This window comes from Mustelus asterias, chromosome 27 (genome assembly GCF_964213995.1).
Source record: "Mustelus asterias chromosome 27, sMusAst1.hap1.1, whole genome shotgun sequence".
NCBI lineage: Eukaryota > Metazoa > Chordata > Chondrichthyes > Carcharhiniformes > Triakidae > Mustelus > Mustelus asterias.
This window is the reverse complement of record NC_135827.1, coordinates 16,245,399-16,260,639: the sequence shown is the minus strand read 5'-3', so window position 1 is coordinate 16,260,639 and position 15,241 is coordinate 16,245,399. Positions and strand designations below refer to the sequence as shown.

At 48.1% G+C, this 15,241-nt stretch overlaps 1 protein-coding gene across 1 annotated transcript in view; it reads right to left on the bottom strand.

Moving 5' to 3' along the window:
* stt3a (STT3 oligosaccharyltransferase complex catalytic subunit A) overlaps positions 1-15,241 on the bottom strand; it is a 73,486-nt gene that overhangs the window by 10,738 nt on the left and 47,507 nt on the right. Inside the window, exons 11-14 of the mRNA XM_078198854.1 lie at positions 12,650-12,741; positions 10,241-10,396; positions 4,682-4,870; positions 2,800-2,916 (exon numbers count right to left, since the gene is read on the bottom strand). Of these exons, the coding sequence (XP_078054980.1) occupies positions 2,800-2,916; positions 4,682-4,870; positions 10,241-10,396; positions 12,650-12,741 (554 nt within the window). The remainder of the gene's footprint in view (positions 1-2,799; positions 2,917-4,681; positions 4,871-10,240; positions 10,397-12,649; positions 12,742-15,241) is intronic.

Below are 15,241 nucleotides of genomic sequence, written 5' to 3'. Positions count from 1 at the left end.
TTGTCTTCTGAGGTTATGTGATTGGGATATCAGGTAAATGCTGTTTCCTTTGCAGAGTTTTTATTAATGCATGTCACCAGGTCTTACATTGGATGAATTTACATTGTGGCTCAGCACTGCTCTGGATGGTTACACAACTTCCAAATAAACTGCACCTTTAACACTGGGGAGAATGGACACTGAAACAATAGTGAGACTCAGGAAGGTGATTGAAGGTGAAGGGCTTTATGGAAGCGCTTGACGAGTATAAGAGTTAGAACAATGTAGTGGATGTAAGAATGTAAAGGCTGGAAAGTAGATTGCAGAATGGACTGGGATAAGCCAACTCTGGTCTTGCGTCTGCAATATAACACAGCAGCAAGGCATCCTAAGATGCTTCAGGTGGGAGAGACCTGGATTGAAAGGTAGACAATTCAAGATAGTCTGCTGAAAACTAGCTTTTTGCAGGGAGGGAAGCAGAGAGTTCCAGAGGGGCAGGGGGGGGGGGGGGGGGGGGGGGGGGAAGAGGGCCCCAGAGAGGGGGGGGGGGGGAGAGGGCCCCAGAGGGGCACGGGGGGGGGGGGGGGGAGGGCCCCAGGGGGGGGGGGGGCAGGAGAGGACCCCAGAGGGGCACGGGGGGGGGGGGGGGGGGAGAGAGGGCCCCAGAGGGGCACGGGGGGGGGGGGGGGGGGGGGAGAGAGGGCCCCAGAGGGGCACGGGGGGGGGGGGGGGGGGGGGGGGGGGGGGAGAAAAGAGGGCCCCAGAGGGGCACGGGGGCAGGGGGGGGGGGGAGAGAGAGAGGGCCCCAGAGGGGCACGGGGGGGGGGGGGGGGGGGGGGGGGAGAGAGGGCCCCAGAGGGGCACGGGGGGGGGGGGGGGGCAGAGGGGCACGGGGGGGGGGGGGGGGGGGGAGAGAGGGCCCCAGAGGGGCACGGGGGGGGGGGGGGGGGGGGGGGGGAGAGGGCCCCAGAGGGGCACGGGGGGGGGGGGGGGGGGAGAGGGCCCCAGAGGGGCACGGGGGGGGGGGAGAGGGCCCCAGAGGGGCACGGGGGGGAGAGGGCCCCAGAGGGGCACGGGGGGGGGAGAGGGCCCCAGAGGGGCACGGGGGGGGGGGGGGGGGGGGGGGGGAGGGCTCCAGAGGGGCACAGTGGGGAGAGGGCTCCAGAGGGGCACAGGGGGGAGAGGGCTCCAGAGGGGAGAGGGCTCCAGAGGGGCACAGGGGGGAGAGGGATCCAGAGGGGCACAGGGGGGAGAGGGCTCCAGAGGGGCACAGGGGGGAGAGGGCTCCAGAGGGGCACAGGGGGGGGGAGAGAGCACTCCACTGGGGCACGGGGGGGGGGGGGAGAGAGCGCTCCACTTGGGCGCGCGGGGGGGGGGGGGGGGGGGGGGGGGGGGGGAGAGAGAAAGAGAGCTCCACAGGGGTACGTGGCGGGGGGGAAGAGAGCTCCAGAGGGGCACGGGGGGGAGGCAGCTCTAGAGGGGGACAGGGGGGAGAGAGAGCTCCAGAGGGTGCGACCAGGAAATCTCTGTCACTGTTAAGCATCACCCTCAAGTGTAAAGATGGAGGATTGAACAGAATGAGTGGAGTCAAAATGCTACAAGTGGTTGTGATGCTGGAACGGAATGGGTTGAGGCTGTGCAGGGGTTTGTAAATAAGGTCAATGATGTTGAAACCAGGACAGAGTGAGTGGAAGTTACTGAGGACAGGGTAACAGGCAACTGACTCCAACAGGATTAGTTATGAAGCGCTGAGTTTTTAAGAAGAGTTAAGCTCAGATGCCAGAGAAGAAAGAGTTGAAAAGGTTCAATTTTAGAACTTGGTTGCATCATCGGAATAGGGGAAGGTAGGGACAGAAAAGTGAAATGTTAGAGAGGGAAACTTGGGAGTTTACATTCCAGCTTGCCAAGAACACTAATTTCACTGAACCCCAATAAGAAAGCAGATAAAAAGGAAGACTGGTAATAAGATAGAAGGAAGGAGAGATGAAATGGCAACAAGGATGATGGTACAAGATAAAAAGAGATGGTAAGGCAACAGGCAAAGGAACAAAAGATGGATTCTAGAGAAGAACCAAATGGCAAAAGCAGCATCATCTGCTTAAAACAACTGGCAGCGGTGGTTATGATCTGAAATAGTTGACCTCAATGTTGAGGTCTGGAAGACCGTAAAGTGCTTAATCAAACGATGAGGTGTTAATCCTAAAGCTTCCATTGAGCTCCATAGAAATTGTACAGGGCGGCAGTGACAGAGAGGTCAGAATGGGAATGAGGCAGGAAATCAAAGGCGATAAAAAGCATGGGATCACACTTATCAACTTAATGGAGATGTTCTGCCAAGTGATTACCCGATCTGCATTTAGCCTCCCTGAAGACAGTGGGCAGACTTGGTGGACCTCCTTCTGCTCTGTAAAGATTCAGTGATGTAGTGGACACCACACTGCGAGCAGTGGCTACAGCATACAAAGCTGAACAGTAAATCTCCGTTACACCAGGAAGGAGAGTCTGAGGCCCCGGACAGTGGGAAGGGAGGAGGCAAAAGAGCAAGGATTGGTTACATCTCCTGTACTTGTACAGGAACGTACCTGGAGAAGGAGAGGGGGCTACCTTTGGGAATGGTGATTGTGAAGTGAACCAGGATGAACCTTCAGAATGCTGGGAGGGGAGGGAATACAAAAGGTGAGAAAGAAAAATGTGACACCAACACCAGACAAATTGGGAAAGTTGCATATAATCTGAAACTTGGCCTGCACACTATGCTTTTCAGTGGGTGCGTGATGTGGCTTCTGCCGAGCAGGAACTATATTTTCTTAAGATACGCACCTGCCCAACTCTGGAGATGTGAGTGTTATTCCAGGTGTTATTGTCCACTAGGATGGTTCGATTGGCCATTGCTGTGATTTGATAACCGTAATCCCACCATGACATCACCTTGGCATCCTGAAAGTTTAGCATGAGGGACATCAATTATTCAATTAACTCTCATCAATCACCAGCTTCCTTGAAGCAGCACAACACCATCGGAGCAACAATGATGGATAGGAAAATAGCCACTGGTCCATCCAGCCTGTTACACACAACTGCAATAGTTTATTGCTTAACATAGACACACCCCACACCAAAAGGTGCTGTTCCAATGCTCTGAGGAGGCAAATACCCAGACAACGAGCAGAAACAAAATCTGGAAAATTTCCAACAGAACTAAAAAAAAAAGCTCCTTTTAAAGGCTTATTGTTTTTGGTGATAACAATAGTTACAGATTTGCATTTGCCCTGAGGCCATTTAGTACCAGCCACATAATGTGGGTCTGGAGTCACTTGTTTAAAGTTTACTTATTCGTGTCACAAGTAGGTTTACATTAACACTGCAATGAAGTTACTGTGAAAATCCCCCAGTCGCCACACTCCGGCGCCTGTTCGGGTAACACGGAGGGAGAATTTAGCATGGCCAATGCACCTAACCAGCACATCCTTTGGACTGTGGGGTGAAACTGAAGCACCCGGAGGAAACCCACGCAGACACGGGGATAATGTGCAAACTCCGCACAGACAGTGACACAAGTTGGCGCTGTGAGACATCACTGCTAACCACTGTGCCACGAGGCCAGGTTCTCTGCCCTGAAGGATATTGATTTTTATACAATCTGGTAGGTTTCTTGACACCAGTTCATTATTTCCTAGATTTATTGAATTCAGTTCCACAACTTGCCCAGGGAGGGACCTGAACAGATGACTTCTGGGTTACTGGTCCAGCACCGTAATCACTGGATTACTGCACCCTTGTGATTATTTTTTTTTACACTATGAAAGTACACATGGGAGGAGTATTTCAAATCATTGATAAGAAATACAGAATTGGTATTCTTACAGGAGGACTGAAGTTAGAATACACACTGGCGCAGAGGATTACTGGAACACGAAATGGTTCAGTACAAATACCCTGCATGAAACATGACTGTTCCCCTGAGTTGAAGGGTCAGTCGCAAGGGGACATAGGTTCAAGGCGAGGGGGCAAGAGGTTTAGCGGAATGTGAGGAAAATATTTTTACCCAGAGGGTGGTGACGGTCTGGAATGCGCTGCCTGGGAGAGCGGTGGAGGCGGGATGCCTCACATCCTTTAAAAAGTATCTGGATGAGAACTTGGCAAATATTCAGGGCTATGGGCCAAGTGCTGGCAGATGAGATTAGGTGGAAGTTCAGGTGTTTCTAATGTGTCAGTGTGGACTCGATGGGCTGAACGGCCTCTTCTGCGCTGTATGGTTCTATTCAAACAACTCAAGCTTGGCAAATACTAGTTAGACAAAGTACTAGTTTATGGGCCTGCAAGAGAGGGTTAATTGTTCTTCATTCCTACACTACAACATACAAGTTAAATTTAACATACAAGTTACATTTTACCCAAAGCACATTCTACTAAAAGGCTTCAAAGGCAGAGGCATCTGAAAGGCAAAATGCTGCTACAATTCATTAAGCTCCTGCTCAGGGGAAGCTCTATTATATTTGCTGGAGGCATCATCGTCCACACACTTGGTGCACAAACATTTCAGATTTGTTTTGTGAAACCAAGCAACTTAGCTGTCACACAGACAAAACTTCAAAATGGTCTTGTCTCTCGCATCCTGCTCTTTCTCCTGCTTCACACCGGGAGCCAGCAGAGATGTGCTTCCTGGCTTCTGCCAATTCCAAGTCAATAGGTATGCCCTTACCTCTGGGGTGTTGTGCCTGAGCCAGTAGTAAGCCTCCCTGAAGTCGTCGAAGATGATCCTGCTGCCGTCCCCCCCACGGGCAGACAGCACGATGGAGGGAGAGGAGTATGCCTCGCTCGTCACCCAGGTGGAATGAAACGTGTAGGTGATCAGGAAGAAGGTCATTACAAGCACCATTCCACTCGCTACCTAAACAAGAACAGACAACAGGAAAAATACTGTTAAATACTTCCATTGTGGCCTGGGACAACAGAAACTTCCCAAGTGGCAATGGACCAAGTAAACAGCAAAAGGCATGTCATAGAGTCAGAGGTTTACAGCATGGAAACAGGCCTTTCCTCCCAACCTGTCCATGCCGTCCAGTTTTTAACCACTAAGCTAGTCCCAATTGCCGGCGTTTAGCCCATACCCCTCTGTACCCATCTTACCGATGTAACTGTCTAAATGCTTTTTAAAAGACAAAATTGTACCCGCCTCTAGCAGCTCGTTCCAGACACTCACCACCCTCTGGGTGAAAGAATTGCTCCTCTGGACCCTTTTGTCTCTCTCCCCTTAAAACCTATGCCCTCTAGTTTTCGACTCCCCTACCTTTGGGAAAAGATGTTGATTATCTACCTTGTCTATGCCCCTCATTATTTTATAGACCTCTATAAGGTCACCCCTCATCCTCCTACGCTCCAGAGAAAAAAGCCCCAGTCTATCCAGCCTCTCCTTATAATTCAAACCATCGAGTCCCGGTAGCATCCTAGTAAATCTCTTCTGCACTCTTTCTAGTTTAATAATATCTTTTCTATAATAGGGTGATCAGAACTGTACACAGTATTCCAAGTGTGGCCTTCCCAATGTCTTGTACAACTTCAACAAGACGTCCCAACTCCTGTATTCAATGTTTTGACTAACGAAACCAAGCATGCTGAATATCTTCTTCATCACCCTGTCCACCTGTGACTCCACTTTCAAGGAGCTATGAACATGTAATCCTCGATCTCTTTGTACTATAACTCTCCCTAACACCCTACCATTAACTGAGTAGGTCCTGCCCCAATTCCATCTACCAAAATGCATCACCTCACATTTATCTAAAGGAGCATGTCTAGAGGAAGTACAGATGGCAGGATCATGTATAGCTGCCACCTGAAAACAATAAAGGCAAACAAGAGAGAAGAAACAAATCAAAGCAGGAACTTCTGAATCACTGCCAGTCAGCATGCCTTTCCCCTCATTCTACTAACTACAAATGAAGCATGCCCAATAGGCGTCGAAAGCTCAGCTTTACCATCTTCAATGGCTGCCCTTCATAGGCAGTGATGAATATTCATCACTGGCAGGTTACTCAATCACAGGAAACATCCCAGCCAATATCCACATGCACTTTCCAGAAACTGGGCAGGAATCCTGGCTGGTTGTTCCCTCTCAAACTCGGGGATGCTGTTGTCAATTGTTGTGGTCTCAGACTGAACCTGAAAACTTTTGTCCTGTACCTGTCCCAAACCCACTAAGCAAAGGAGGAGTTGCAGCGATGTGGAACAGTTTACAGTAACGCTGCACAAAACTAAACCAGGAGAATCAATCTCTAAAGTGCAGAAGGAGGTCATTCGACCCATCGAGCCTGCACCAACAACAATCCCACCCAGGCCCTGTCCCTGTAACTCCAGGTATTTCTTCTGCTAATTCCCCTGACACTATGGGGCAATTTACCATGGCCTATCAACCTAACCCACACATAGAACATAGAAAAACTACAGCACAAACAGGCCCTTCGGCCCACAAGTTGCACCGGCCATGTCCCTACCTACCTAGGTCTATATATAGGCTTACCTATAACCCTCAATCCTATTAGGTCCCATGTACTCATCCAGAAGTCTCTTAAAAGACCCTATTGAGTTTGCCTCCACCACCATTGACGGCAGCCGATTCAACTCACTCACTACCCTCAGTGAAAAACGTACCCCTGACATCTCCTCTGTACCACTCCCCAGCACCTTAAACCTGTGTCCTCTCGTAGCCCCCATTTCAGCCCTGGGAAAAAGCCTCCGAGAATCCACCTGATCTATACCTCTCAACATCTTGTACAACTCTATCAGGTCACCTCTCATCCTTCGTCTCTCCAAAGAGAAAAGACCGAGCTCCCTCAACCTATCCTCATAAGGCATGTCACCCAATCCAGGCAACATCCTTTTAAATCTTCTCTGCACCCTTTCAATAATTTCTACATCCTTCCTGTAATGAGGCGACCAGAACTGAGCACAGTACTCTAGGTGGGGTCTGACGAGGGTCTTATAAAGCTGCATCGTTATCTCCCGACTCCTAAACTCAATCCCTCGATTGATGAAGGCCAGCACACCATACGTCTTCTTAACCACCTCCTCTACCTGCAAGGCCGATTTAAGAGTCCTATGGACCCGGACCCCAAGGTCCTTCTGATCCTCTACACTGCTAAGAGTCTCACCCTTGATATTATATTCCTTCATCCCATTTGACCTGCCAAAATGTACCACTACACATTTATCCGGGTTGAAGTCCATCTGCCACTTCTCCGCCCAGTCTTGCATCCTATCTATGTCACGCTGCAGCTTCTGACATCCCTCCAAACTATCCACAACGCCACCAACCTTCGTGTCGTCGGCAAACTTACCAACCCATCCCTCCACTTCCTCATCCAGGTCTCTTCCTCATCCAGGTTTCTTCCCACCATCTTTGGATGGTGGGAAGAAACCGGAGCATCTGGAGATAACCAATGAAGACACGGGGAGCACGTGCAATCTCCACACAGACAGTCACCCAAGGCTGGAATTGAACACTGGTCTCTGGTGCTGTGAGGCAGCAGTGCTAACTACTGTGCCACCGTGCACAAAGCAAAATTGTTCTTATCCTAAATGGACTCAAAACATTAACTGTGTTTCTCTCTCCACAGATGCTGCCAGACCTGTTGAGTTTATCCGGCATTTTCTGTTTTTATTGCACACACTCAGAGGACAGGCCAAGTCAGTGGTTGGGGGAGCATTTTTTGCCCATCCTTAATTGCCCTTCAACTAAGTGGCTTGCTAGGCTATGTCAGAGGGCATTCAACCACACACTGCTGTGGCTCTGGAGTCACAAGGAGGTCAGACCAGATAACGACGGATGAGTGTTGAAAAGACTTTCTAGAATACACAGACAATCTTTCATCCAAATTTTTGTTGCGTTTGGTATTTTGTTACATTAAAAACCACCCAGCAAATTCTTCGTTGCACTTATTATCTGAACAAATATACAAAAGTCTGAGGTCATGTACCAACCGACTCAAGGACAGCTTCTTCCCTGCTGCCATTAGACCTTTGAATGGACCTACCTCGCATTAAGTTGACCTTTCTCTACACCCTAGCTATGACTGTTACACTACATTCTGCACTCTCCCGTTTCCTTCTCTATGAACGGTATGCTCTGTATAGCACGCAAGAAACAATACTTTTCACTGCATGCTAATACATGTGACAATAATAAATCAAATCAAATAAAATGAATGGGCGGCACGGTGGCACAGTAGTTAGCACTGTTGCCTCACATCGCCAGGGACCTGGGTTCAATTCCGGCCTTGGGTCACTGTCTGTGTGGAGTTTGCACATTCTTTCCTTGTCTGCGTGGGTTTCCTCCGGGTGCTCAGGTTCTCTCCCACAGTCCAAAGATGTGTGGGTTAGGTTGATAGGCTATGTTAAATTGACCCTAGTGTCAGGAGATTAGCAGGGTAAATATGTGGGGTTATGGGGATAGGGTCTGGGTGGGATTGTGGTCGGTGCAGACTCGATGGGCCGAATGGCCTCCTTCTGCACTGTAGGGATTCTATGAATCAACTAAGTCATGCTGGGCACTGTGTTCAGGTTAGTAGGTGTGAAACTGGCAAAACAGGTTCTTGCATTTAATTGCATCATCACCAGTTGAACAATAAGTACTCAAACATGCAGTTTAGGCTTTCAGCTTGCTGCTTCTTCACTTCCTCAATGCTTCAACTCACCAGGGCTCCATCAACAGCACCTTCCAAACCCATGACCTCTGCTGTCAAGAAGGACTAGGGCAGCAGATACATGGGAACACCACCACCTGCAAGGTCCCCTCCAAGCTACTCACCACCCTGAACTGGAAATACATCGACCTTCCTTCACTGTCACTGGGTCAAAATCCTGGATTCCCCCCTAATAGCACTGTGGGTGTACGTACACCACATGGGTTGCAGCAGTTCAAAGTAGCTCACCACAATCTCAAGGGCAATTAGGGATGAGTAATAAATGCTGGCCTCGAGAGTGACGCCCTCACCCGGGTGAGATAATTTAAAAAAATCTTCTGAGGAACAGACCGGGTTACAGGTAAACTAAAGGGCAGCACGATGGCACAGTGGTTAGCACTGCTGCCTCACTGCATCAGTCAATCCCAGCCTTGGGTCAGTGTATGCGTGTGGAGTTTGCACGTTCTTCCTGTGTCTGCGTGGGTTTCCTCCGGGTGCTCCGGTTTGCTCCCACACTCCAAAGATGTGTGGGTTAGGTTGATGGGCCATGCTAAATTGCCTCTTAGTGTCAGGAAGACTAGCAGAGTAAAATACATGGGGTTAAGGGGATAAGGCCTGGTTAGGATTGTTGTGGGTGCAAGCTTGATTGGCCAAATGGCCTCCTTCTGCATTGTAGGGATTCTACGAGTTTTCATAGAATCATAGAAACCCTACAGTGCAGAAAGAGGCCATGTGGCCCATCGAGTCTGCACCGACCACAATCCCACCCAGGCCATACCTCTGCATCCCTACATATTTACCTGCTTATCCCTCTAACCTATGCATCTCAGGGCAATTTTAGCATGGCCAATCAACCTAACCCGCAAATCTTTGGACTGTGGGAGGAAACCAGAGCACCCAGAGGAAACCCACAGTTTCTCTGCTGCTGTCATGGATTGTGCTTTTGTGGGGCTCGGTTTAGATTGACAGGCGATCAAGCAGGAATTGGAACGATTTCTCCTGTAGGCTGGAGGACATACAGGGCAACTGCAAATACTATTACTGCTATCCTGCTTGAGATCAGCTAACTCAGTACTGAAGTTTGGAACTAGGTACACTCCTGATCAGTACGGCCTGGTGCAGTTAGCAACTTAATGATTAGGGCACCACCGATGAGTTTTATCAGTCACCACAAGCTACCTTGCTCAAGCGGCTATCCTTAATGTTTGAGCCAAGGCAGTGATGACACAGGGCATCACCGCACACTCCATTCTCAACCCATGGCCCAATCTACTCCAGTCCATGGTGCAACCCACTGTCATCCTCACCCAAAATCCACTTCCAGTAGTTATCACCGGATGGTGATCAGCAGCGAAAAACGTGACTGAATTTCCACATTATGGTCTGCGGGCATCAATGCCAGTTGTCATGCTCCACCTGCTGTCTTGGCCCAGATCAGCTAACTCAGTGCAGCCTTGGAACACAGCTTACCAGGCAATGTCTTCAGCACGCCAGCATGACTTTAATGACACAGTTAGTGCAGCAATTAGCTATCCACCCCCCCCCCCCGCGCGGCTGGTGAATACAAGAGAGGCTCATACCTCATTCTTAATCGGATAAGTGGAATCCTGTTGCTTTTTTAACTTCTTATCTGGACGGCTGATGTCCAAATTCTTTATGTAAGTTGACAGCACCTGAGAAACACCGATTCCCGAGAGTATACACATCACTGGGGCCAGGACCAGCATGAGCCGAACCTGTGGGGACAAGGAAGACATGGAAATGAAAAACAAAGATAAAAAGCTGGCTGATACATTTTTTCCAGAACACTTGTCCTTGGGTCTGAATCCAAGGTGATGATGAGGATGCAGTATATCCTGTGTACATGCTATATATTCAGTGTGCCATTGGGGTGGGGTTGGCACCGATCAAGCAATGCAAGTAACAAGAGGAACATTTGGTAGGAAGAATGTAGTTTTTATTCAATATCATTTCGCAAATAAATCAGACCCAGAATTTTATTTGACATTTCTATTTCAGACAAGGAGCATATTAATTTATTTCTGGTTGGCCTGATCCAGTGAGATTGCTGGCACAATATTTGCAGTATCTCCGCTGGATGGAGTGTGGGTTGCTATGGTGGAAGGAGAGTGCCGCTGTATTCCAGGGTTTTGCCATATCTAATGGATGGGATGCATGTGGACAAAACGTACACGTGATTTTCAAAAAGTTCTTTCACAGAATGTGAGTGTCACTGGCAAGGCCTGCAATCTGTTGCCTAATTGCCCTTAAGATGATGGCGAGCTGCCTTCTTGAATGGCTACAATCCATGTGGTGTAGACCCACTGTGCGATGTTAGGTGGTCCACCTGGTTTCATTCCTTTTTGACTTTGCAGTGGTTTGGTTTATCATTTTGTGGACTGAGAAGCTTCCTAGACCATTTCAGTGAGTAATTTGGAGTCAATTACATTGCTGAGGGTCTGAGATAAGGAGAGCAGCTTTCCTTCCTGAAAAAAGGACATTGAGTAAAGCAGATGGGTTTTTATGACAAATTGACCGTGGTTTCATGGTCAACATAAGTGGGACCAGCTTATAATTCCAGATTTATTCATTAATTGAATTTCATCAGCTGCCATGATGGGTTTTGAACCCATGTTCCCAAGGCCTGGGCTCCTGGATTACATGTCCAGTGACATTCCCACTATGCTGCCACTGCCTCTCCTCCTAAAAGTTCAAAGGCACAGGAGTTGAGAGAAACTTGGCTTGATGGTGCTGTGTGGAAGAAAATCAATAGTTTCATAGGAATGCCAAACAAAATTCTGATGAAGCAATGATTTTTTTCCTAAGAGGGCAATAAGGAGGGGCAAAGTGTACCCCTCTAAGCTTTGCTGAACTGTTCCACATGACTGCATTTGTGACAACTAAATCCAGCGCTGCATAACCGCTCCCCAGACATGCACTCTGCAATTGCAAAAAGTGCACACAGATGGATGGAATTTGGAACAGCAATGCAGCTCTGGCTATAAGCAGATATTAGAATCAAATATAGGCACACACAACATTTTATTTGCACCTCATTACAACACAAGTGTGGTAGTACAAGCTTAAGTGCACAATGTGGCAAGTTCAAAGGTCTGGCTTGAAGGACTGGCTACTTTTAATCACTCCAAGAATTTTGATTTGATTTGTCACATGTATTAACATACAGTGAAAAATAACGTTTAGTGCACGCTATACAGACAAAGCATACCGTTCACAGAGAAGGAAAGGAGAGGGTGCAGAATATAGTGTTACAGTCATAGCTAGGGTGTAGAAAAAGATCAACTTAGGTAAATAGGTAAGAGGATCATGAGTGAATATTGGAACATGCCAGAGAAATCCCTAACCTGGAACCCCCCGCAGCAGAGTTTTGTTCTGCCTGCTCCCTATCTTGTTCGAAAACTAAGCGACTCTGCATGAAATGCAACAGCACAGGACTGAGGCAACTGTGTGACAGGCTTTGACCTGAATAGCTGCCCTCGCCAAAGCAGTTCATAGAAAAATTTGTTTTAACTTCATCTTTTAAAGTGTTTACCAAACACACAACACATCAGGGATTTGTCATCTCATTACAGTTAATGAAACAGAAACAACTGGAAAACAAGGGCCTCAGCGGGTAACTATGGCAGTGAAGGGTTGTTGGGCATTGGTGATATGCTGATCAGTAAAGTACAGGAGGAGGAAACGCTCTTGAATCACATCTTTTGTTTGAATGTTATAAAGTACCCCATGTGTGATCATATAATCCATCACTTCACACCCCGCTTCCTAAGTGGCATTTCTGCAGTTACCAGGACATGCTGCACAGTCTAACAGTACCTTGCTGTTTATTATTTTTGGTTAACTGCTTAATTAGAGAGCAGGAGCATCAAGCTGGATTCAGGTGTCTCAGTTTAGAGCGCAAACATTTCACCAACATTTCCAACGAATCTCATTGGCAACACTGTGCACGGGGGTGGAAAGATTCTTACCATCACAGCTGAGAAGTACATGCTGGTGACCCCATACATGATGATGAAAATCCTGGCGTCCGACAGGTTGTTAAAACAATAGTACAAACCGACTGCAGGAAGAAAGCAGAAGGAAATATCAGTCAGACACAAACTAAGCCATCCAATATTTACAAGCTGCTGCCAAGTTGCAGATGTCACTACTCACTTACACAGAAAACCAGAAAGTAAACTAAGAAACTAAAGATAATTTAAATACCAAATTCCATCAGCTCAAGATGACCCACAGACATTAACGTAATCCAGAAGTTTGGACTAACAATCCCGAGAACACGAGACCAAAATTTGAACTCAGATCAAAAAAAATTGTATATAAAAGGTAGGCATGTCTAAAGTGATCCCCCCCACCCCACCCCATGATGTTGATGCCTTTAAAACCAACTGGCTCACAACTCTCTTCTGAGGAAGGAAACCAGTCAACCTTGCTCAATTTAACTTGTCCTCTTTTTAGGTCAAACCAAACCAAGTAAACAAACTCAGATTAAATCAGGACAAAGTAAAAGGGGCAGCTCCCCAAAAAGGAGGGGGAACAGCCCAAACAGAAATCAAAGTACAAAGGAAACTTAAAAACATCAAATTAAAATGTGATTATTAGGGTCAATAATGCACCCCAACCCCTGCGGTGCCCAGCGGGCGCGGAAAGCGTCAACCGCGCCCGTGGACACCGCATGCTCCCTCTCCAGGGACACCTGGCCGCGAACGTAGCCGCGGTAGAGGGGAAGACAGTCAGGATGGACGGCCCCCTCGATCGCCCGCAGCCTGGACCGGTAAATGGCGCGTTTCCCCAGGCCCAGGATCACGAGGAGGTCGCCATCCCGACCCTCCCCTCTCCGCACCGGGTGTCCGTAGATCAGGAGCGTGGGACTGAAGTGCAGACAAAACATCAACAAAAGGTTCTTTAGGAAAACATAAAGGGAATGCAGCCCAAGACATTTTTTGTAACTCCAATCCCACAACAATGGGGCTGAACTTTAATTAGTTGCTGCAGCGAGCCACTCAGCGACATCAAACTGCTACCAAGGAGTTAAGGAAGTGAGTGGTTTGATAGTGGAAGTCCCACACGAGGATCTTTAGGTGAGGCAGAAACATAGCAATTGCTCCAGTACAGAGCCTCAAATTCAGGTGTCCTAAAACCGGAGTGGTCTGTAAACTGGACATTTTTCGAGTGGTCATGCATTAATTTGAATCGAATTAGGGGCGAGTGTAACATTTCCCTTCCCGCTGGTTTCCTGCTGACCCTGACTGCTTTGTAATCTTGTACTTGGATGGATGAGGCCTACGCCAGCCCACCAACACCCCATTGAGGCCCTTAAGTGGGCAACTACTGACCACTTGAGGGCCATTTCCAGCCCACTCTCAATTTCAGGCTGGCAGGAGTTTGAGAGCAGGGGGATGTCCGAAAATAAACTGGGTTCAGGGCGCAGGTGGGGAGTTTGGGTGCCACAATCAGCAGCCTCCTACTAACATCTGGCAACCCGCCCTCCCACCCCCCAGTCCCTGCAGGTCCTCCCTCCCCCAACCTCTTCACCAATCTCCTTCTGACCACTACCCCATGTCTCACTAATCCTCCCCGAGACCCCCAAAATGTACCTGGCCCTCGACTCTTGGGACACAGGCTCTGGGGACTGCTCGTAATTCCAGTCCTTTCCACTGCAGCTTGTGGCGCAGCAGGGTCCAGAGAACGCCAGCCAATCAAGTTGGCCGGCAGCTCTCTGAGGCGGGACTTCCTCCCGAGTGAGGGCCTGAAATTCCATCGACAGCCAATTAACACTTGTTGGATGCTGGGCAGGCATAAAAGGCGGGGATGTGCTTTCTGTCTACCCTTCCGATGGCGGGAAGGAAAATTCCGCCATCCTAATAATCCTGGCCATTGACAAAGTGAAGGGAAAAACTGGCAAATTGATTGTGTATTAGGCAAAAATGAGATAATCTACTTTGGGTCTAAAAAAATAGAATAAGGAACTTTCTAGATGGTACAAAACTAGAAACAACAGAGGATCCAGGTACATAGATCATTAAAATGTCATGAACAGGTACAGAAAACAATCAGAAAGGCTAATGGGATGGTGCTCTTTATATCTAAAGAATTAGAATACAATGAAATAGGAGTCATTCCTCAGTTATTCGAAACTCCAGTAAGACCACACCCGAAATATACACAGTTCTAAGCATCACACCGTAGGGAGGATATACTGGTGTTGGAGGGAGTGTAAATTTAGCAGAATTAAACTGGAACTCCAAGGGCTGAATTGCAAGAAACAATTACTCAAATTAAGACTGTATGCCCTGGAATTTAGAAGATTAACAGGTGACTTGATTAAAGTTCTCAAGATGCTAAGGGAATAGATAGGGTAGATGGAGCGAGGGAATGGAGAGAAATTACTTGCATTGGTTAGGGAGTTTAAGATTGAGGGCATAGTCTAAAACTTAGATCAGCCATTCGAGGAGTGAAATTAGGAAATATTTCTACAAACAATTTTGGAACTCTTTTGCAAACAGCAACTGATGCTAGATCAACTAAAAATATTAAATCTGAGATTGATGTTATTCTAA